This window comes from Berghia stephanieae, chromosome 7 (genome assembly GCF_034508935.2).
Source record: "Berghia stephanieae isolate SIO BIC M18660-M18661 chromosome 7, UCSD_Bste_1.3, whole genome shotgun sequence".
NCBI classification, from domain to species: domain Eukaryota; kingdom Metazoa; phylum Mollusca; class Gastropoda; order Nudibranchia; family Aeolidiidae; genus Berghia; species Berghia stephanieae.
Window position 1 is genome coordinate 32,360,497 of NC_088366.1, and position 25,550 is coordinate 32,386,046.

General features: G+C 31.5%; 1 protein-coding gene across 2 annotated transcripts in view; it reads right to left on the reverse strand.

The window, feature by feature from the left end:
- LOC144977077 (NEDD8-activating enzyme E1 regulatory subunit-like) overlaps nucleotides 1–25,550 on the reverse strand; it is a 35,960-nt gene that overhangs the window by 3,425 nt on the left and 6,985 nt on the right. The window contains exons 3-18 of one of the 2 annotated variants that reach the window (XM_078921829.1): nucleotides 24,906–24,966; nucleotides 22,874–22,904; nucleotides 22,433–22,504; nucleotides 21,498–21,577; nucleotides 21,070–21,179; nucleotides 18,489–18,598; nucleotides 17,745–17,807; nucleotides 16,701–16,764; nucleotides 15,171–15,262; nucleotides 13,430–13,489; nucleotides 12,430–12,490; nucleotides 11,293–11,441; nucleotides 9,455–9,487; nucleotides 2,293–2,329; nucleotides 702–788; nucleotides 181–338 (exon numbers count right to left, since the gene is read on the reverse strand). In XM_078921829.1, coding sequence (XP_078777955.1) covers nucleotides 181–338; nucleotides 702–788; nucleotides 2,293–2,329; nucleotides 9,455–9,487; nucleotides 11,293–11,441; nucleotides 12,430–12,490; nucleotides 13,430–13,489; nucleotides 15,171–15,262; nucleotides 16,701–16,764; nucleotides 17,745–17,807; nucleotides 18,489–18,598; nucleotides 21,070–21,179; nucleotides 21,498–21,577; nucleotides 22,433–22,504; nucleotides 22,874–22,904; nucleotides 24,906–24,966 — 1,268 coding nt within the window. The remainder of the gene's footprint in view (nucleotides 1–180; nucleotides 339–701; nucleotides 789–2,292; nucleotides 2,330–9,454; nucleotides 9,488–11,292; nucleotides 11,442–12,429; nucleotides 12,491–13,429; nucleotides 13,490–15,170; nucleotides 15,263–16,700; nucleotides 16,765–17,744; nucleotides 17,808–18,488; nucleotides 18,599–21,069; nucleotides 21,180–21,497; nucleotides 21,578–22,432; nucleotides 22,505–22,873; nucleotides 22,905–24,905; nucleotides 24,967–25,550) is intronic. The other variant, XM_078921830.1, reaches the window with a different exon arrangement.

A 25,550-nucleotide genomic window follows, 5' to 3' on the forward strand; every position in this document is an offset into this window, starting at 1 on the left:
GAGTAGGTCAAGATGTAGTTGGCAATGATACACATTGGAGGAGGCTGAGCACATCAAAATCAACTTGAGAAGAAAGTCAAGCAAATAGTTAAATTACCAAACACCAATGATAGTCTAGGCTCTGACTGGGGTTATTAATGGATGACCTATGTGTTGCTACAATCGCCCATTAAAATCTACCTTCAGTTTAGAAATGTCTGCCTCTACTGAGTGGTCATACATTCCAGGGTAGTGGTCAAACTCTCTATAGAATCGGTCAGCTGCTCTCAAGAGAACGTACAAGACAACATCATCTGTCTCTGTCAACCCATCTTCCTCCTCCTCCATCACATGATGACCTAACAACAAATAAATGCAAAATGAAAGAGACAATGCATTATCATATTTAAAAATTCACATCTGACTGCATTTCACAATTTTTATTCTTATTTATTTGTAAAGTTTTAAATCAAATTGTTAAAGCACGTTGAATCAAAATTATCAATTTTTAAAAATTCTTTGATAAACTCAAAAAACTGATTTGCAAAATATGGGTAATTATCATTTCTATTGGGCAGACTGATAAAATGGATTTCAATAGATATCAAATCAGAAAAGGAGAAAAAAGTGACCAAAAGATATGAAATGAATCATATATTCAATGAAATTGAAGTTTAAAAATTACCATTAATTTCAAAATATTTTTTTAAAAACTGACCTACCAAGTTCTTCAACATTTGCAGATGCTATACTGTATTCATCCTCCAAACTTCGACAATGGATGACCCGCAAGAAGGCTGAGTTACGACCTGGTATAACAGACATTAATTTTATAATGACACATAAATCAGGAAAAACCCAGGAAACTAAGGTTTGTTTGTTTTTAAGGGTTTTACGGCGCTTGCAACACATTAAGGTCATATCAGCGCCAGTAAAGAGGAAGAAAATGGGATAGTAAAAAGTTCTAGAACTACAATAAAGCATCCAAGAAAAGGGAAGACAAAGGGGAATTGGTTCAAATAAGAAACAGGTGTAGATTCCAAAAGCACACTATCAAAGTACTTAGTTTGAGATCACTAAAAGTCTCATCCAGACACAAGCACAGGTCCCCGCGAAGAGGAATATACTCAAATGTTTTACAAATCATACATAATATAAAGAAACATAATGCAGTGCATAACAGAGAGATGATTTACAAGGAAAAAAATATCACCTCCCAACTCTAACTAAACATTTGACTGTTTCCCTCCCAGCCAGGGCCTGGACAAAACCAAGTAATCTCACTCCAAGACAAAGATAGAAAGCATGTTGGAAAACAGAAATAGGTGGGTAGAAGACACAGTAAGTACCTCCCTGCATACTATGAAGAAAACTAAGGGTGTGCTTTATATTTTAATAATAAAAAATCATCAATCCAAACATCTAATATCCACAGGTGCTCAAGAGATGTCCAATGAGCATCACAGTGCTTCATTTTATTCTCTAAGCAGGCCATATGTAACCTTATGAAGCCAGTCTTCATAGTTCTTGATCTAGTATGATAACTGTTAGAGAATATCAAATCTTTCACATTCACTTTTACTTGTCAATTAGTATTCACATTCAAACTCATTTTGTCTATTTAACGGGGTGAAGTACTGCAGTCTTGTGGTATTACACTTGCTTCTGATCTGAGGTCCCCGGTTCAATTCCCACCTTAGGTGGCATAATGCTGCATAATTGTGGAAGGCTCTTTACTATCCTCTCACCACGCTTATGTGTGAAATGAGTACCACGTTTGTCTCATCGGAAAAAAAATAACAACGAAAAACAAGTTAGAGCACCTTACAGGCATCAAGTCTAATTCTTCACATTAAATGCTGCTGTTGGCTTGGGACCCCTTTTAAAGCGCTTTTAGCACATTAAGTGGATATTACGCAATAGAAAAGCTAAGCCTTTCTTTTAACTTACACTGGATGCATGCTACAATATTAAAACATAAATAATGTTATTACCTGCTTGCTTTCTCGAATGACCAACATTTTAACTAAAATCCATATGAGAGAGCCATAAGTTTCTTAATCCAAACAATATGTATGCACACCAGTCTGGCGATAGGCGGTATGAATTTTTGTAAAGCGCTTTGAGCACATTTAGTGGATATTGCGCTATATAAATGCTCTGATTGTCATTTACAACTTTTTCAGAATTTTATCCTATACCAGTGCCAGCACCCCAATTGTTCCCAGACATCCACTCGTGGACACCATCATAGTATAAAATATTAGTCCCCCCCCCTCCCCACTTTAAGGCAAAGACTTAAGATACACTTACATGCCAACTTTATCTCGCTCTCCTTGATGTTTGCAGGCTGGACAAATGGATATAAAAAAAATTATATATTAAAATCAAAAATGAATACCAGTCAGGAAATAATGGAAGGTTTTCTAGGGACAGAGTGATAGGATTATGCTGTGTGTCAGGTTATTGAGCAGATACTCACTTAAACATAATTACATCTATTCAAAGAAACATTAACATTTCAATAATTCTATCAATGTGACATTGTTCTATGGATTTTACAGGAATCTGTCATGTCTGGCTCAACCCCAAACATGTTTGTAAAAAATTTGAAACTGCTCAGTTTTCTATTATACCCCTCCATTGCTCCATGAATCTTTGATTTCCTCTTAATTACATAAACAACAATAATCAAATGAATGGAAACTTCAATTTAATTAACCCAAGACGCCCATATTATCTGTCTTTGTTAATTAACTTGAAGCTTCCATTCAATTTGACTCTTACTATTCCTTTCTTTGTGCTTCAAGCAGTAACATTTGCATTATTTCCAGTATTCTTCTTAAATACCTAAAACAAGATGTAAATATTCACACTAGGGTGTGCTTTGGTATGATTCAAACTTAAGTAAAATATTAAGAGTGCAGACCAGAACTATCTGCAGTACGTCTTTAACAGCAAAAGTAATTATGACTCTTATTTAGAGGTATATTTTACAATCACACTTTGGATTTACGAAGGTTTTTAAATACCATAAGATTCTTATTCACTTTTCAAAATTTAATCATATGTCCTGTAACCGTTACAACTTTATTTTAAATGTGTCAGAACATCAGGATACTGCTCAAATGTTATAAAGCTCAAAATTTGGGCTAACTTCTTTTTAAATTGCGGAGACCCTGGTGCCAAAACGTATGTTAATGATTACAAATTTTTCAACAATCTAAACTTAAAGAAAGTGCAATCATCTTAATGTCGAGGTAAAAGCTTCTCTTGCTAAAATGAAAACAATGTTTTGAAGTAATACAGCTATATAATCATTCTTGTTGCAGTGTATAATGCTCATGCATGAGATTTTTTTTTTAAAACTGCATGTGAGGATCATGAAGTAATATAATCTTACAACCTGAAAGGTGTCGAAGCAAGGAAAAAATAAAAGCAAAGACTTTTAAAATAAAGAACTTGCATGCAAGAATGTACAAAATAACAAGGAAATTAAAACCAAATAAATGATGGATTCCAACTGAAACAACCCATTTACTAATTTTTTAAATTGCATTAACACAAAGAAAATTTTAAAAATAATAATCTAAAAATGATTAAATTATAAAATGAAAGTCAGCCACCCGTTTATTAAGAGCACCAAAATAGCCATTCGCTCATTTTCCTTCTATCACTTGAAGGAAACACATACTGTCTTACAGAGCAACATACTATAAGTGCATCCTACCCCTTGGCATCCTTATATCATGATAATTGTCAAAATGTGTTAAATCTTTTTTCTTCTTCCTTTTATAAAAAATTATTTCTTATCCTCAGGATGGTGAGACTTATGTTAGTTTACTAATTTACTTTTAAAATATTTATAAATATATTTATTTCATATTCTTTGTAAAGCTTTGAGCATGTTTAGGGGATATTGCGTTACATAAATCAATTTTTAAATTTTTTTTAGGGGTGGGGGGGGGGGGGGGTTTAAAGTAAAAAAAAAATAATTTCATGTTTTATGTAATCATTATTATAATTTTTATTTTTGGCACTACATGCTTATCATTTTATGTGTATTTATTATGGCTTCATTCTCAACTGATGTAGATATTGACCTTGAAATAATGTGAAGTCTACAGTAATAAAACAAGAAAAATATGCAAATAAGTAAAAAATAAATGGAGAAATAAATAAATAAATAAATAAATAAATAAATAAATAAATAAATTCATAAATAAAAATGACTGATGGCTTTTGAAAGAAATCTAATCAGGTAAAAAATATGACTGATTAGCCGATGGAGATAAAGAAAATACTTGAAAAAGGTCAGAGGCCTAAACGTCGTTTGTTTTGTGTTGTTCATTCATGAGTCAGATTTACTCCCTTTTATTGACTCATTTAGGCACCTCTATTTATCTGATTAGCTGAAATGCATAGAATATATATCTTAATAACCCTGGTCTAATACTAATAGCTTCAATAAACTATATGAAACAGTTTTTTTGATTTTTATCTAATAATGAAAAAAAAACAAACCTGCCTGGAAATAAGTGATTTAAATTGAACAATTGATCTTCTCCAGGATGGTGTGATTGAATGTAACAATTCACCTCCTTGTTCTCCTAAAAGACCTAGACCAAAAGTATATTTCTTCATAAAAGGTATGCAATGGGTTTCCAATATGTGGTGTTTTGGAAGTACATTTTGAGAAAAGTAATAACGGTATATTGTCATATATTTCTCTATCTTGCTATTAAGACTTTCTATTACTGTCTCTGTGACTGGTTTTGTGTGAGAAATTAGTGAATGTATTTCAGAATAAGCTCCATTTATTTCATCAAAACATTTTTTATAGTTTCAGCTTTATCTCTGATTAATTTATTGTTTGTATACATCTATGTTTTAGAAACGACATTTTCAGTGAGTTTTTTGTAAACGTCTTGTGTGTAATATCTATGGCAATGATTTCCTATGAACCTACGACTATGACATACTTGAGATATGATTGTGTTTGTTTTTAATATATCATCAAGAGAACTACAGACTGGCCCACATCGTTCTGACAGTTTCTCTTTATGAACTAAGGCTATTTTTTCTTCTGTGATTGGGATCTTAGTTTCCCATTCTTTTTTCTCTTGAGGCACATCAGTGAGCAATTCACAGGTCTTGTAAGATTCTACAACTGCTAGTACTCTTATATGTTTTCATGTCTCTCATTTTCTTTTCACATTTATAGCATATAACTTCTGAATGTTTATTTTTAAGGTCCGTTCCAATATCAATGTCAAAGAACAGTTTGATTTCATTTTTGAAGTCTTTACAAAAAATGTTTTTCCTGTTTTTAGCCTTTTCTTTAACTGTTAGTGCACCTTTAGCACATAAACAACATAGTGAATTGAGATCTTTAAGTGTATCTCAAGTGTATGTTCCCTTTTTACCTGATAGGTGAAACCAAAAAAAATCATAAAAAATAAACTACGCTTCGCGCACTGACCGACCTTTCACACCAAAAAGACAATAAAATTTAAAAACTTATAAATTATCAACGAAGGAAATCTATCGTTTGGATAATGAGATATCACTAATTATATTTGAGAAATCACTTTTCAAAATTCGATTATGTACATACTTTTATAACCCAAGTTACAACATAACCAATAAACTTATTTTGATGAAAATTTCACAATGATGTGCAGCAAAGGAGGGTAAATGATATTCAACTAAAAAATATAATGTTATATTCAATTATCGGGGTGAAAAAATGTTTGAATTAACACAAAAAAAACGGAAGATAGGGATTAGTAAGGAATGCACCCAGGATTAAGATTACCTGCCGTGAAATCACTGACTTCACGGTTCAGTGACTCAGACTAAAAGATGGCTGAGAAGCAATTTGGAACACTGTGTATGAAACAGTTTTTTTGATTTTTATCTAATAATGAAAAAAAAAAAAACCTGCCTGGAAATAAGTGATTTAAATTGAACAATTGATCTTCTCCAGGATGGTGTGATTCATTACTATGTGTTTAATATGTATACTCCAACTAGGTAACTATGGATGAAAGCAATCCGTTTGGCATAGCAACAACATGGCCGCTGTGAGTTTAGCTTATGTCTAAGTCTTTTGTTTATCAATGAGTAAGACATAAAAACAAAAAACAACTTAAATTTGAAATAAATTAAATAGATAAATTAATAAAATCAACACTACATAATACAAAAATCAAGGCAGGAAAGTCACCCAAAACAATTACAGGTTGATGAAAACCGGTAAAATTAAGAGGTTTATATACAGTTGTTCTACCATTACAACTCACTGATTAAAAATATCAATCAAAATAAAAACATTTCTTGTTTTAAACAACAAATTATGATAGTACTTATACAAATTATTTATGTGGTTAGCATTAATTTAACTATATTTAGTAATAGTATCTGTGAACCTCAGTCAGATCCCAACTAGTCTGCTGTTCCATGCTCAAGCCAAACATAAAATTTTGATCGCTCTCAAAGCCACAAGCAGAATATGGTGAGCTTTTTAAAAATGGGATACTTCAGCCATGTATTGTTTGTCTTTCAGATAGACCTGGTTTAAAATTTATACTAATAAAAAATCTTATTGTTAAAGTGGCACAGATACTTAAAATTCCCCCTTTCAAATGATACCAAATTTTGCTTTGTACGTTATATCAAAAGTTGAGTGATTAGTTTGAAAAAAGTTTTAATTGCATCAAGTGACGAAAAAAAATGTGTTTTTTTTCTTTTAAAAAAATGACGTCTTTTTGTGATACCAACTTATAGAGGTAAAAGACAACAGAAAAGGGAAAGTGGGGAAATAATTGGGAGGTGCAAGGTTTGGTAACTGGAGTTTATAATAACCAATACAGCTAGTTATGATGAAACCTATCCTTAATTACTTACTTACTGTTAGGTTTGTGATGAATAAGTGAATGAATCCCGGATAACTCGAATACAAGCAGCGGATCGCTGGTGTCAACAAGTTGCATCCCGGATCAAATGTATTCATGAATAAAAGAGTCATGGCTACAATACATATTTATGAGAAATCAAATATCACCTATAAACATGAAGAAAACTCTATGTACAACATTTTGATCTCCTCGATGGCATATCAAATGCCAATCTGACATTAATCGAGGTGAAAAAAGATTGATCTTTCTTATCTCATGTCCTCCCGTTCCTGATCCGGTGTGTCGTTTGAATTTTTTTGATCCGGTAATGTGCTTGAATATTACAGAATCTGTATTTGTTGTTGTCGACAGATGCCAAATTTATGATAAAAAGTTACGTTTGATTGGAAAATTATTCCCTAGTGCAAGAAAATAAGTTGTCCACTGATTCATGTAGGTAGTATCAATTTTCAAAATGTTTGCTCTGAAAAGATCAGAGGAAAATTTGATTTTGAGAACTTTTTGCTTCAATTTCTCTTTTTTGTTCATGAATACGAGTAAGTAGTCGACTACTTAGGGAAGTTGGTACTCATATAGCCGTCAACTAAAATCTCGCAGGAAATCGCGGCTGCCCACTATGCCGGTTGAGTAGATAGACCTCGTAAGGGAGAGATCACAATCAATCTAGGAGAAGGTCAGTCCAAAATTAAACCAAGGGTAGGCATGACTCTTTACCTCAAGAGAGCAACAAGCCTAGGAGTGAATCTCCAAAATGAATCCCTGGTCCTCCAAATCTGGAGATCTGGCTGGCATAAGGCTAACAACCCAATCCTATAAAAAACAACTTATTATAGAAGCAACAAAACTTATTAACTTAGGACAGATTTACTAAATAGAAAATTTCCTTGAAATTTTGTGAGATAGATTTCAACATGTTTGACAAACTGCATTATCTATCCTCTTGATGCTTGAGGAGCACTTGGTAAGGCTGATAAATTATCTTATCCAGGTAAGAAAAATTGTTCAAAGCCAATCATTTCAATTAAGCAGCACTTCCAATTCAAGTGGCATATCACTTGCGTCGCATGCATTTGAATATTTTGCAAGTAAAAATTATTAGAATATGAATATGATTATGACAGAATGGTAGACAAAATAATAAAAAAATAAAAAGAAAACAATAATAATAATAACAATAATAATAATAATAATAATAATAATAATAATAATAATAATAATAATAATAATAATAATAATAATAATAATAATAGTAAAATGACAATAATAAATTAGTTTATGTTTTTATTCATATCATTATAAAAGTTCAACAACAGTTTTAAATTTGAAATTGAATATTTCTGGAATATTAAGGGAATATCATTCATTCAAGTTTTGGTTTTTATCAATAGCAGTTGAATAACACACCTGACCTCCACTTTCTTCTTCTTCTTCTTTTGTTTGTTTGGTTGGTTCAGATAAAAACTTCGTGACTTGTTTTCAATATTGATAAGATTCATATTTTCTCCCATAACAGTTGTAAATAATCTACATCAAGCATGAGTTATATAGCATAAAAATAGCTTTGTATGACAATGCAATTGATTTTTTGTTGTTTTTGTTTTATTTTTAGTTTGTGTTTTGTTTTCTGGTTTGTTTGTTTCGGTGGGTTTTAAAAAAATGTTTTTAGTTTTATGACACCTTACCACATCATTACGTCATTTCAGCACCAATAAAAGGGAAAACAATAAATAGAATAGAAAAAAGAATCAGATTAAGATAAGAAGCACAAAAAAAAAAAAAAAACAACTAAAAATCTCCACCTGGCTGTTTCTCTGACAGCCCAAGTGAAACCAAATGGTGTCACTCAGGGACAAGGACACAAAGCCTCATGGAAAAGACGAATTGTATAGGGGGCCAGAAGAGATAGCAGGATTGTCAACCGAAGAAGAATCTACCAGCCTTGGGGAGTCAACATTCCATCCACCAGCAAGGCAATTGTCATCACTAGGGGAACTATGAAAATTTGATAGTTGGGCCTTTATTTCGGGATGTAAGGTATGTAACCTCTAATGTTTAATTCTTTGTGGGTGGCATTCAGTTTTTGTCTTATCTAATATGGCATCTTCCCAGATGCAACCATGGTGAAAATTGTTTGGTCTATAGTTTTTATCAGATAAATGAGGGAGATAAATTATGATTGGAAAGAAATTCAGTCATGGAATGCTTCTTAACTGATAGAATTGTGTTGGAAATAAAATGAAAGTTCAATTTCATTGCTTGCATTCACAGAGATGTCCCGTGTACTGAAACTTTTTGAACGACAAGCTTTTGTAAATCTTATTAATTAAGATCTGAATTTCAATCGATTAAAAAACAACAAAAATTGAAATCAAAATGTTATGATGGATTAACCAATGATAATAAAACACAGGCAAAATTTCTCTTCATTAGCACCAACTTGCATAGAGGTTTGTGAGGTGGAGAGAGGGGGCAAAGGGGTATTCAACAAAAGAGAAGCAAACATAAATTTAACCAAAAGCATAAAATGGAATCGGGACTAGGGAATGAACTCTGACCTTAGTGAGAGAGGTCACAAAGATTGGCTCCTCCTAGGGATGAAATCAAATATGCAGACACTTAATCTAGTGCCATTTAAGCCTTAACTCTAGATGAGAGAGTATGTTATCAGATATCACATTTTCTTTACTTCCCTCTAACTGGAATAGTATCTTTTATAGCTTTTTTTAATTATCATAATCAATGAATGTATAAAATCAACATTGAGACAATATCTCGTAATATCAAAATAAGCATACTGTCATGCCTACATCACTGAGTTGAAAACAGATGCTACAATTTTTAAGCTGTCATAGTTTGTGGTTTAGAGAACGATTAGATCAGTAAGTCTGTTTTCTTTATTTTATGAAAGAATGAATACTGATGACAACCTTTGAGATACACTAGATTGCAAAGCAGACGGATCCTCTATAAATTTCATATGTTCATCTCCCATATCATCTCTCTCAATATTTTTTTTTTTCTATTACTGTGCTTTAATAAACTTAAGATTTACTGCCTTTAAGAGATGAAAATGACAGTAATACTTAAATCGTTTCGCATCAGTTTTTTAAAGGTATAGTATACACATAAAGTCTTGTTTATGAATAATAAATAGCATTTTTAAGAAAAGGATTTATTCCACAACATCAAAATAAAAGGGTGGACAAAATCTACAAAATCAAGATATCAGAATGCATATATAAACAAATAAATAGATAATCAAATTTCTAATGTAAAAACTGAGGTTCTGAAAAAAGAAGTGTTAAAATAGTCGACAATGGTGATGAAATTTATACAAGTGTGGCTTAAAGAAAAGTGTTGGTTGATTGATATAAAGAGAACAGATTAAACAAATTGTAATATAATATTCAAACTATTTTTTCAAATATATAACTTTTAAAATATATGACGAATTTTGGCAGAAAATTGGGTTAAAACATCAGGATAGAGGTTTCAAATAAATCGTGGCAAAAAATTATCAAAAGCAAGATACTCTCTCTCTCTCTCTCTCTCTCTCTCTCTCTCTCTTTCTCTCTCTCTCTCTCCTCTCCTCTCTCTCTTCTCTCCTCTCTCCTCTCTCTCTTTTTTTTTTTTTTTTTTTTTTTTTGCTACCATTAGTCATCTCACAATCTCACTATAATATGGATGATGATACGATGATGATGATGATGATGATGATGATGATGATGATGATGATGATGATAAGAAACTGACAATTTTTTGACAGACATGAAATAGATAGTTCATTTTGACAGAAATATGAAGTAAATCACCTTTAATCGGCACTTAGAACCAAAATCATGTTCAAGTATTTACCTTAAATAATTATTTTTTCTATATCAAAAGCAAAGTCTCCAGAACAATCTAAAAACGTTTTTAAAAACCCAAATTTCCACAAAAGTATGTGTACCTAACAAGGAGGCAAAAATAAACAGCTGATTATGCTAAGGGAGACTGTTTGCCAGGGTAGCAAACGTCTACCCTTCTTTTGAGTATAGTTCTGGAATGGGTGAACTTGAACAATTGAAAATCAAGAGAAAAATAAAACAAAACAGAGTTGTTAACCTACAGAAGCTGATTAAAAGTGATTTACTGTATTTAGATTGTAAAAAGCAACATGACCTGTAACATAAGAAAATAATTGATCCTTAAATCACACATATATATAAAGAGCACAATATTGTCAAATATCTATTCCCAGAACACTGACACACAGCATCAAGAAAAGTCCAACAAGAAACATGAAATTTTGTTGTGAAAAGTTCAAATTTTCATTTTAAAATATGGTGCATTCTAAATACTCAAAAAGAATAACCAAAAGTAGAAAAAAACCAGTAGGATAAGACGAGCTCACCTTTTCACAATCCTGTAGCAAACGTTGAACATGCTGCATGACAACAGCCATATCCTGCTCTGCCTGGTCTTTGTAGACATTTTGAAGCTGAATGTAACGTTCGGAGTCTGAAGTCATGTCAGGGATGGAGCCTCGCAGGGGCAGAAAACCTGGAGAGAAAAAATGAAGAAGTAAAACTTCAAATCCATTCAAAAGGCCTAGAAGGCTCCATGGGCCCAATGGCTTTGAAGGACTACTTACCATGCAAAGATGACGTTGAGTAGTTGAACTTGATCATTCTCGTATTCGCAACCGTAGTAGATTTGTGTTGCAGACGATGTGCACATCACAAGGAAGTAAATGGGAATCTCGGCAATGATCAAGTGTCTGATTACATAATTGTTTTGATTGTGAACAAATGCGGTTATATACGAACATCAAATTCACCCCCGACATAAGGATAGGGATATTCTTTCATGTTAATAGCATACTGCCATGGGGTAACCCAAAGGCCCCTCAACGTAAAAATAGGGATAGTTCTTTATTTTACTATATATTGTCATGGGGTAACAAAAGGCCCCCCGACGTACGTATAGGGATAGTTTTTTATTTTACTATATATTGTCATGGGGTAACAAAAGGCCCCCGACGTACGTAAAGGGATAGTTTTTTATTTTACTATATATTGTCATGGGGTAACAAAAGGCCCCCGACTAAGTATAGGGATAGTTTTTTATTTTACTATATATTGTCATGGGGAACAAAAGGCCCCCCAACGTACAATTAAGAGGTAAAAACACGATGTACGATTAGGGTAAGGTGACTGAGCTCTTAGACGGAGGAAACTGTATTATTCCTGTTTAAGATTTTGATTACAAAATGGTAAAACCCATAATGAATGACACTTGTTATTTATGTGGTTGCCACATTTATGATGGTTTTGTACCTTTGTATCTATCTTGTTTGAGCTAAAAAACCAATGTAATGCTCCAGTATTTTCCAAAACTGGAAAAAAATATTAACGCTGACATAAGTCTTATGAGACTTTGCACCATGATATCAAGATTTTCTACAACTATTTGTGTGTTATATTCTCAATTCACTGGGATAACAAAGTATTGCAATCAATAATTGTATCTCATTGTAACATTTACTCACCTACACCCTCATTTTCTGTGAATTCTTTGATGGCTCTGACAAGAATCCAAAAGTTACTACTCTGTAATAGAAAAAGAGAGCAACTGAATTTAAAAAACTATAAGCTTATAAAATTGCTTGATTGAATAGTGTTCAGTAGTATCGATAATCATTGAATATTTGTATAAGAAATATAAGAATTTTTATTGGATGAACAGATAAAGCATACAAATAACACATATGCGCATACTGACTTATTTTTTTGAATTAATGAAATATTAATTTTTGATACCATCTGTAATTTCTTTATGAAATTGTGACAAAATATTTGAAAAATGCTGAAAATCTTACATCTTTAAATCTTTCATAGAAACAGGAACTTGTCAATTCAAAACACTTTAAAAACTTGAGCCTTTATATAGAGCACTATCCACTTTACATGCTCAAAGCACTTTACAGCAACATGTAGGATGAGACATAACTTCTGTTAGGCGATATTATATATTTCTTCCGGCTGAGACAACGCTGTTCACGGACAGGTGTTAATTTTACACCTGGGCACAATGAGAGAATGTGAGTAAAGAGCCTTTTCCCCGCACTCAAGAATGCACAGCTCAGAGCGGGGCTCGAATCCTGAACCTTCGGATCTGAAGGCGAGTGTCATACCACAAGACTACATAGCCGCACTTCTATGTATTAAATCCAAAAAAATAAAAATTAATAATAATATCAGTTACATAGAGCTTTGCCTCAAAGTGCTTTACAATAGTGGTCAGAACATCATAATATATAACAATAACTCAATTCAGTGCTCTTAACAGGAGAAAGTCAAAAAGTCTGATAAATTTTGAGAACACTGACAATTATTATAAAGTTATCATTCGAGAATCTATAAAGAGGATATATATAATTGAAATGCAGACTTAATTTTTTTCAAAAGAGTCAGCACATATAATTTGTGAGGAAGCTAATTCCAGATACAAAAGATTAAAAAAAACCCAAAAACAATGAAAGCTAATACCTCTGGATTAAGTTGTGTACAAGAAGGATTATCAAAGAGTGACTTGATTTCTGAGGGAATCTGAAAGAAATAGAATATAAAATAATATCGTAACCTCTGAAATTTATTGAGTAAATATGAAAAGGAAATAATAAAAATAAGAATGAAATATGAGTTCGTTAATTTTGCAGAAAGAAATCTTTTCTGATTCGGGGGTCTCAATAGCTCAATAGTTGAATTTGCCTCACAGGCAAATAAACTGGTAATAGTCTTAAACAAAAATGAATAAAACAGCTTAAAAAAAAAGAACATAATACCAAACACGGAAAGTTTATTGCTCAAATCCCTTCTTCAGCCAAAAAAAAACAAAAACAATAAAAACATAGATACATTACAAAAAAACCCAGATCAACTAACATGTTTTTGTAGTTGGCTAAAGAAGGGTTTTGAGCCTGAAACATTCTGTGTTTAGTATTTTGTTCTTTTTTGAAGCTGTTATATTCATTTTTGTTTATTACTTTTTACAGTCCACAGCTTAGCATCACTTTGGTATTAGTCTTAAGCAGTCTAACCTCTCTGTCCAGTCAGAAGTGATTGGATAGCTGATGCGAGAATGTTAGATGTGGTGAAAAGCACTTTGTCATAGATTAACATCATATCCAAAGTGTAGCAAGACATTACTACTGTCTATTTAACTTTTTTACTTTTACTGATTAGCTGTTGAGCAGAAAATTACTTTCTTGTTGGCATTCAAATGCATAACAACACAACTTCCACTGGTTATATAAAAAATGTATATCAACTTTCAAAAAAATAAAATCTGAATTTCAAGGCATCAACATGCACCAACTCCTAACCTTGATGGTCATTTACTATACTTTCTTTCATTGACAAAAAGAGACTTAGAATTTGCGAAATTTATTGCTTCTCTGAAATAATTTGGAAGCTAATTAGGGACGAATGCAGTTCAATATCGAAGGGTTTTTTTGTTTGTTTGTTTGTTTTTTGTTTGTTTTTTTTTTGGACAAAAGTTGTGATTTGTAAACATTTACCTTTATAGCATACTATTGAGATATGTGTGTCCCTGTGATAAAATGATAAATCTCTCTTTAACTTTACCACATTAACATTATAATCACATCTAATAATTTCAAAGCCAAGTAAACTTATAAGCAGAAATAAATAATTGAGAGAAAAAAAAAGTGCTCTTATCCAGTTAGGGGATTCTAGGTATCATATTACTATTTTCTTATTGCTTCTGTTGTAGACTGAAGAAGGGTGTTGAGTCCAAAACATTCTATGTTAAGTATATTTTGTTCTTTTCCGAAGCTGTTAAATTCTTTTTTTTTCTTCTCTTTTTTTGTTCAATACTTTTGACAGTCCATCACTTCTATTGCGTAGTATTCACTTGGATCTGAGCAGAAATCAAGGCAGCATGATCTGCATCTTCTCTACTACTCAACAAAAGAGGAGGGGAGGTGGGAGGTAGGTAGGTGGGTAATAAGATTCTTTAAAAATTTGAGATATTAATACTTACAAAATGTAATCTACTATCTTTCTTGTCAATTCTTTTAAATTATACAAGATTCTAAATGTCATGCAAGAAAAAGCTCCAAGTCTTTAAACCCGCTCTTCCTTCTGATTACGACTATCAAAAAGGAGTATGGAACATTAGTTGCGAGGCCAGTTTATTGTCAATGACCAAAGTGGTAGAAATAAGTCTTTACCACCAAGCAGCCGACATTATATCAACATAACTTACACTGGTGGTATGTAAACTTGAATTGACGTTTTTTACAGCTTCATCAAAATTCTCCTCCTCCTCTGGCACACCTTCTTCATTTACTCGAATACCTGTCAAATCAAATCATTAAAATTGGTCAATGACATCTTGAATTTTAAATAATTAATCATATGCTTGACAGTGCCATAAAAACAGCCATTTGAGATTACTTTGTTTACTTATATAAAAACTCTTTGTGAATATACGCACTTCTATAAATAAATAAATAAAATTCCCTTTATTCATCCCATAGGGGTAAATTTGTCTCCTGGGTCTTTTCCAAGGGAAGACTGAAATAACCAAGCATCAGCTGCAGTGCAGTCCCCAATTGAGCTAGGACGAGGTCACTTGCTCAAGGTGATAGAACTTGGTACCTTTCGGGTATGAAGCAAAGACCATACCGCTGAGCCACACTCATGTATCATGTATTTTATTCGATGACTTTACCATTGGTATAGGATGAGTCAGTTAGATATGGGAAAATAAAACAATTGATATATTCAGAATTGAATGTTGGAACCAATATATTATGTTGATAGAGTAAAAAGCCTATGATTATATTAAAAACAACAAACTTAAATGTTATTTTCACGAAAAAGTAAATTATTTTAATACAAATCCACCCAAGTTTTGAACTCCATAAAACTCAGGTGATAAAAAAACCCCAATGATTTCTAGTTATTGCTGCTTTACAAGTTCAGACTGATTTTCTTTTGCCATTATATACTTAGGAGTACTTATTTTAATATTCACATAAAGGTTATATGAAAATTATATTGAGTGGATAAAGTCTCTTACACTAGACTTGAAAAGATATTGTATTGAAACAATAATAGAATATGATGCTCCAAGTCAAGGGAATTAAGTCATCAAATATAAGGACAGCATTGGTAAGAAACACCTTTTTTCGAAAATTGTAAAAGGGGAAACAAAAATAATTCATATAAGTAGATTCCATCTGCCATCTCCCATGTTGTCAAGTACAAGGCCAGCCAAAGTTTCACACAGATGCCCAGTGGAATCCTACCAAATGGTATTCATCTGAAGGTTATCTTATATACTAATGTGCAGATGATCAGAGAGATGATTTATACCGGGGAAAAATGTTATCTCTCATGGAAAAACAGGTTCACATCTGACTACATCACGTAAAAGGGCCCCAGAAAAAAAACAAATCCCCTGATTCCTAAAACAGGTGGGGGGGGGGGGGGGGGAGGGGGGGGGGGGGGGGGGGGGGAGAGAGAGAGAGAGAGAGAGAATAGAAAATCCTATCAGCACAGTAGCCTCCATAAACCTCTCAGATCAAAAATACACAAACACCTACCCTTCCCCCCCCCCCCCCCCCCCCAAAAAAAAATGAGACGAATCGTAATCCATACTTCAGATTATAACATATTATGACTTATTGGAATCCAAAGGTTTCAATTAAAGTTATCCATCTCCAAGGTATAAAAGTGTAAGAGTAAGAGACACACATAATTGCTTGAAATAAAAAAGAATTGATCTCACCTTGTTTTATCAATTCTTTGAATATGTTCTTTTCTCTGTAATTTGATGGCATCTTTCCTTCATGCTGAGGTTAAAAATGAAACAATAGTGAAAGAAAATATCTTCAAAAATACTGCAGCAAAAAGGGCCAAATTCAAATAACTAGAAAAAAAATAGTAATTTGGAATTTGGATCTAATTTTTTTCTAAGCAAAACATATTTAAAATGAAAATAACCGGAGGGTTATATTTAAAGTAAGTGGTCCTTCAGAGCCATTGGGCCCATGGAGCCTGAGTTTATCCCAGTTCCTATAGCATGTAACGGACAATAGCAATTGCTTGATATCCTTTGGATAGCAAAGTACTTTCCACCAAATCAGACCCAGCTATCCATCAATGCTGGGTGGACAGGGAGTCAGAAAATATCTCGACAGCGTCCCGGGATCGATCTTGGTCCATTTGTGTGTGGAACGAGTGCTCTACCAACTGAGCTATCGGGACCCCCAGGGTTATATTTACTTGACCCTAATTGTGACACAAAGTGAAATCAACATGTGATTGCAGAAGAAAAATGTAACAAAGTGCTATAAAAATTATACAAATCTATTTAACTCTTGGATTTTTTGTCTTTCCGGTATATTGATACTTTAATAATAATAATAATAATAATAATAATAATAATAATAATAATAATAATAATAATAATAATAATAATAATAATAATAATAATCATAACAAATATCAACAACAATAAAAACAGCAATGATATAACAGTTGAGTCATGATATGTTGAATTTGATAATAACAATAATAATTTTTTTTACAACTTGATGTTTTCTATTGGATTCTGACGGTTTTGGTGAATGCTGATCCCAGTAAAGTGAATTTTTTATTTATCAAATTGGATAAAAATCTGAAGCTTTTAAAATTAAGTTTTAAATAGGCTGGATTCATCTAAACCGATCAACATGTTAAGTAACAGTTTTCTGGCTAAAATGGAAAAAAAAGGTGTTTTGTCAATGTATGGCAGCATACCTAAATAGATGTAGTGTTAAGCACAACTTACTTGTTGTCTCCAAATCTGTAAATATTTATAAACAAGAACCAGCCAAGGTGTATGAGAATGTTCCTGTTGTGCAAAAAAGGGAAAAAAAAACCAAAACAACAGATTATCAAATCGCAGTAAATTTATGCCTGTGGCAGAGCGACGAAAGAGAATTACATTTTTATTTTATTTATTATTTTAAATTACACATTGTCGTTTTTATTATTTAAAAAATTCATCCAAGCACAAAGTTCAAGATGTGTAATCATCCAAACATATAATTTCAAATAAGAACAATATTAACAAACCAGTGTTCCTTCTGTTTTAAAGTTATTTTGCAACAAGAAAAGTCTAAGCTGGGTCTTGGTGGATTCAAATTAACCGAATCTCTGGTCAAAAGTCAGACAGATATAGTAATAAAGGAGGAAAGAATCCCAAAATAAAATATAAAAACGCATAAAAGTGCCAGAAAAAAAATGAAAAAAGATATTTTTTTATTAGTTGCCTTAACTGGAAATCAAACCAAAGACTTTTTACTATCCAAACATTCATACTAACCGTTGGCTATCCCATCATGCATGCAAACCTTTACACTAATATACAACTGATATCTTGGGACAACTTTAGTTTCATTTATGAAACAGTAATTAATGGTTACTGAGGTTTGTTCACAAGTCAGTTATACCTTTTACCCAAAGAAATCATTATCCGTTAATTAGCAACTGCTTTGATGATGACAAAATAATCTCACTAATTCAAACCCACCTTTTTGTTCATTTCATCCAGATTAAGTGAATCACAAAATTGTACGAGTCCAGGAAATGGCTGATCGAGGCGAAGATCTTCATGGGTGTTATCTGGATGTGATTCTATTACTGTTGAGAGAAACAAATATAGCACAATCATCAATAAAGGGCATTGTTGTAACAATCTATGATTGAATAGAATGATTGATAATTATCAGTACTATATCTGCCTTTCTGACCCCTGAGTCTCTATGATCCCACTGATGCAGCGTTTATATCAGGAAGTGACATCTTAATACTAATTGTTCAAAAAGGAGAGATAATTCTTACATTGTTGCAATTTTATGCAAACATGTAACAATCGAACCATCATTAACATCAATATACTTGTGTCTGCCATCAGATTGCTTACTTTGGTATCAATGGCATTTTGCTCAACAATTGACTGCATTGCAATCATTAATCAAAAGTCACACCTTAACAAGTTGTCTGTAAAATTTTACACAAGCATGGGACCTTCGATAAAATATCAAACATATCAACGGACAGAATTAACCTGTAACGGTCAAAGAACAATATTTTTAAAAAATCTCAAGTCAAAACTAATGATGATTCTTTTGTGTGTCATGATAAAGGACAAACAAACAAAGGCATCATAAAACAAAAAAAAAAACATGGTACACACACACCTCCACTCACAGATTTACAATCCCCTAATAAGACAAAAAGCAAAATATTTAGGAGTACTCATGGAATAAAAATGTTTAAAAAAGAAATGGATCAAAGACATCAATGCAAAAGCAAGCAAAAGCCTTTCATTTCTGCAAAGGCAACTCCCCAATTGGTATCCACCAGTCAAAAAAGGATGTGCTATGAAACCTACTACGTGTGCCCTAAAGTGTAAAACAGCAGTTCAGCTAGGGATAAAACCAAAAACTAGAGGTGCCTAAACGAATCAATAAAACAGAGAGAAAGATAAAGGGAGTAAATGTGACTCATAAATAAAGGAACAACACAAAAAAATTATAAACACGACGTTTCAGTCTCAGGCCTTTTTCCAAGTATTACGATATATATGTATATATATATATATCTATAAGGGCATGAACAGAATCACAAAGTTACCTATATGGATATATATATATATATATATATATATATATATATATATATATATATATATATATATATATATATATATATATATATATACATCAAGAAAGGTTGAAGAATACTAGACAGCTACCTATTCTATTTTTAAAAAAAACAAAAAACGATGGGGGATGGGGGAGGGGGACAGAAAGAAAGAAAGATAAGAGTAAGAGAGAGAGAGAGAGAGAGTGCGATGACCCCTAACCAGAGGCAACATCCTAGTAGATAGTGACAGCTATCTTTCCCTTTTAATGAGTGTAATGGGCTTTTTATTTCTATATGTATTTTAGCCAATTGATCATCTATATACCGGATTAGTTTTTTATTCTGTATATTATTATTATTATTATTATTATTATTATTATTATTATTATTATTATTATTATTATTATTATTATTATATTATTATATTATTATTATATTATTATTATTATTATTTATTATTATTATTATTATTATTATTATATTATTATTATTTATATTATTATTAGTATTACTATTGTATATTTATTATTTATTTTATTATTTATTATTATTATTATTATTATTATTATTATTATTATTATATTATTATTATATTACTATTGTTATTATTATTACTTTTATTATTATTTATTATTATTATTATCTATTGTTATTATTATTATTATTATATTATTATTATTATTATTTATTATATATTATTATTATTATTATATTATTATTATTATTATTATTATTATTATTATTTATTATTATTATTATTATTATTATTATATATTATTATTATTATTATTATTATTATTATTATTTTATTATTATTATTATTATTATTATTATTATTATTATTATTATTAATATTATTATTATATTATTATTATTATTATTATATTATTTTTTATTATATTATTATTATTATTATTTATTATATATTATTATATTATTATTATATATTATTATTATTATATTATTTTATTATTATTATTATTATTTTATTATTATTAATGTTATTATTATTATAAATGGTCCTATCTGTGGTAAGTTCACATGGGGTCAGAGCACACCAGAGACTTGACCGGAGGAGTCTCCCAACATCAGTGGGAAAGCAAAGTGACCATAAAGGGACATTACAATAGTCAAATTGTATGTTTGGCTGCTGCTTAGGATTTAAAAAATGGCAGCCTCTAGCTAAAGCCTCATCATTTTTTGCATTCATATTTTTGTGCTGCTAGATTTAATTCTTCAATAAACTTTTTAAAATTTCAATTCATTGAATCTCCAATTTACGACTTTTCTACGACCATGGATGCATATTTACAACCATTTACGACCCTTACGACAAAGAGGTTAAATTTACAACTTTTTTATTACTTCACGACCTTACAGGACAACCCTGTCTATTTTTTTGCTTGTTTTCAGATTTTCAAGATATCATAATAATATTAAATTGTTATTAAAATATAACTGACCTGTATGTTCTTTAACAACAAGACGAAGGTATCCAATGAATCCATAAGACCGGCATATCACAAAGGGAATATTCTTTTCCCATAGAAGCTGACCCAGTGAAAGAAGTGTTCTGGAATGAAGACAGTCACTCCATAAGAAAGATTATTTCTTGTTTTAATAAGACGAAATAACTAATCACTATAATTTATGTAATACAACATATGACAATTTTCATATTGGCACATTTTAAAGTTTTTGACTGCAAAGAAGCTAAGATGTAATTTTGAGAATGGCAACACTCAGTGACTGAAACATGAACAAAATGTAACCATCCCTTGACTACAAGAGTGTAGAAAGAATAAAAAGCATCAAGGTCCATGAAGATTCAAATCTACTTTTCATCATGTCGATATATATCATAAGTAATATAAATTTCTATCATTCTTACCTCTCTGGGAGTTGGGTGGCTATGACAGTTGTGAAAGAGTTGAAAAAGGCTGGATTCTTCTCTAACAGACTGTCCACATTCTGAATGACAGTGGAAAAACACAAAATACAAAAATAATATTCTGGAATACCCTTTGTACAAAAATCCGAATCAAGATTTCATTTAATATTCAGATCAATTAAAGCTTTGAATTTTCAGTGGGGCTTACCACACTAGACTTATTGCCGAATACTTTCCACCAGCTCCAATAGATCCAGCTATCAATCAGTTGTCAGAGTGAATAAAATAAAAAGCCTTGATGCAGTGACTGAAATTGATCCTCTTTTTTACGATCTAAGCACTTTCCCAATGGAGCTATGTGGACCCCTAAGCTAGATCAACGTTATATGATATAGGTGATTGCACAAAAAAAAAAAATAATTCCAAATGCTTTGAATAAGAAGTTCCTTTAGAGCAAATGTTTAAATAATGAAGTTTATTTATATTGCAACCAATCCTCTATACAATAAAGCTCAAGGCTCGAATAACAATAGCTCTAATAATAATCAAGCCATTCATATCGAGTATTTTCACAGATTTACCATGCTCAAAACGTTTCACAATGTTTCATCTATTCCCCCTGTAAGCCATATGGAACCATATTTCCATTTCATACAGTGCCAATCGCTTGTCATGGGTCCTTTTTGTACTAACACTATTACAATATCTGTCACTGTCTATAGCCAGGAACTCATTCACACTTGAGTCAAATGAGTTAAGTGCCATACCCAAGGACACAACATCAAGACCAACATTTTCCACAATCACAGTCACCCATCCAGCCACTGATCATACCCTTTGTGACAAGACAAGACACAGTACCACTGGGTCACTGATTGAATCAAATAACTTAAGTATCAATAAAAACTGTTTAAATTAAAGTCTAGAGTAGTCACCTCCTCCAGATAGTCCCCTGCCACATCATCATTCAACTCAGCTAACAACTCTGTGGCCACTTGTGCTCTGGACTGAATAAATTTCAAACAAGAAAAACATGAAATAAACTAAATTTAGAAATTCATCAAATAATACACAACACCTAATAATTGGTACTCAGATAACCATTCAAAAGATGAACAATGTGTTGAAAAACTTTTAAGACTGTCAAAATGACGTTTAGTTTCTTTCTAAATATCAAAAATATATTCAGAACATCAAAGTGTTTTAAATCCCACCAAAGAACAAGAATCACTTTCAACACTAATGTCATAATCAGATATTTACATTTATTGAAAAAAAAAAGGAATAAAATTATATTTTTTTAAAGTGTCGCTTCATGTGTATTACAAAATAAAGATAAGTATTCAAAATCAAGTTGCAATTAAAACTATCATTACCTTGCCAATGGAATCTGCTGCAAGAAAGAAACTGGAGAAAAGAAAAGAAAATAACTTCATAAATAACCCATAAAAAAAAATAATAGAAGCAGCTGTGAATATTACCTAATAATCATTCTCTTTCTTTTGTAATTTAGATCACATTCTACAAAACCTAAAAAATTGGTACTACACTGAGCAAATTAAAAACAACAAAATCTAATAATTGACAAGACAATATATTACAAGACGCAATGCTAACAATGATTAACATATGAAAATAACTGAATATAAAAAGATAATCCTATGACAATGGTTTTGGATTTATATATATATATTTCAATCTATTTTGTTACTAGCAAGCAATGGTATGTAAGAGCAAACAGGTCACGGCCTGATGCTTCATTGCCCTTCTGAAAGTAAGAAAGAAAACATAAATTCTCATTACACAATACTCTACAAAATAATCCAATGTATGCAAACACAGTGAATCCGGAATATTCATTGTCCTAATTAATAGTATCTCATGTCCTTGTGTAAGGAAATATAGAAAACAAGAAGGTGACCCATTGATTAAAAAAAAAAAAAAAGAAAAATATTTTTGTCATACATCTCAAATAAGGAGTTCTGTAGGAACATAGAAACATGATACCACCAATAAGACACACTAGCAAAATAATTCTGAAGACCATAATAATGAGACTGGAAGGAAAACTCAATAAATGAGACCCGTGCAGGTTTCAGAAAAGGAAAAGGGAAACATGACCATATAGTCAATCTGAAAGTAATTATTAAAAAATGTAGAAGAGCAAAATGATCTTCCCATATGTTTCATCAAGTACTTAAAAGCCTTTGACTGTGTTAAGAAATTAAGATAAGAAATTATGGACAATGACAAAAGAAAAGAATGTTGAATGTTGTTCAAGAAATAGGTATTAACAGCGAAAATTAAAAGTAGATGTCACGATAGGTTCCCATTACAAAGGTGTCAGTCAAGGATGCAACTTATTACCGCATCTTTCCAATATATACTCAGATGGGCTTATATGCATAAAATACAAGACGTTAGACGTGCACTCTGCAATGAACAGAGAATACAAGGAAGTTCCATATAAGACCTTAGATATACCAAATAACAGCACTGCTGTGAAAGGACACAAAGGACATTGTATTTATATTTAGATGGAAAGAAAATAAAAATACTCATTATAGACTAAATCAATAGAACAACTGTTGATAATTTAAATAATGAAATAGTTGAAACAATTTAAATAATTTAGAACACAGATAAACTATAAGAAATCCTATAAGAAGATGATGAAATATTTCATTTAATAAATTGAGCCATATGCAAATCTTTTGGCAATGACAGGCTAAGAATAATTATTAGGACCTACATTTATTTTTCCACAGGCACCATATGGGTGAATATCTTGGGACCACCAAAAAGTGTAGCAAAGAAAAAATTAATAGCTTTGAAATGAAATGTTACAGACCAGTAAGGAAGGTTACATTTACAGATAAGATTTTAAAGTTCTTTAAGTATAAAACTTAGTCTACAGATCCTAGCATTTTCAAGATGCTACCTTAATTAGAATAGATTTTATTGAACAAAAGATGAGGCCTGGTTGGGAGTTTATTTTTGTGTCACTCTGTAGATAATATACATCAAGACTAATGCTTCATTACTGTCTGATTACACTTTGACGTAAGAAATGTGCATTCTATTATCCACAGCTGGACCTCAGCCAGCCTTTTCACTATTATTATTCCTTATACCACTTTTCTTACTTTCAGCATCTTAAATAATATCATTATCACACTATCTTTGTTTTGTGAAGAAGGGTTTGCGCTGAAACATCCAGTTTTTGCACAGGTGCATTTCAAACCCTAGCCATCTTCACCTTTTTGCTTCAGGCAGCCTCTGGAGAATACAAAAGATTTATGGGAATGAATATACAACATAAGGTTGTTTCCTTTGCTATTAGAAACTAAACCAACATTAAAGTTCTGGCCTCAATATTTTGTTATAGAAGATATTTTTAATACGTACTTGCTTCCAATGTCTTCTCCTTGTACTTTGTGTCCATCAACGATTGTAAAGGAACCAATTCCTAAACAAGGATTATAAAACAAGTATTATTACAAATAAGTTTACAGGATGTACGATATTCAAGACAAAGCTTACAATATGACACCAGAAGGAGGAAACAGAATTAACTGAGCACCTATATTACACCCAAGTATTTCTATCTTTAACAAAATTATTTACTGTGTTGTTTAAACAAAACCAGTCTGGGATAATAACTTTGATCTTCCTCAAAATAGATGTGAAATTCCTATATGGATCTAGAATGTAAGGACAGAAAATACAATCTGTCAGAGGAGAGCAAAAAGTTTTAAAATTATGAGTAATCAATGACTAATAATTTAGTATTTGGCCCAAAAAAAGTGACAGATTTGATGAACAAGAAGGTACACAAAAAATATCTGATTTTTACATTATAAAAACAATCAGTTAAAATGGAATGGAGTTCCTTTATTAGCCAGTTCTCTAAAAGCAAAGCAACTGTGCAGCACTGATAAGCATGGATGCCAGCAGATGGTTTATTTAAAAAACCTGGAAAGTTTTGATCTTCTTTTTCATTTTGCCTCCATAGTCGTACAGTTACTAATGTTACAAGCATTTAGGCAATAG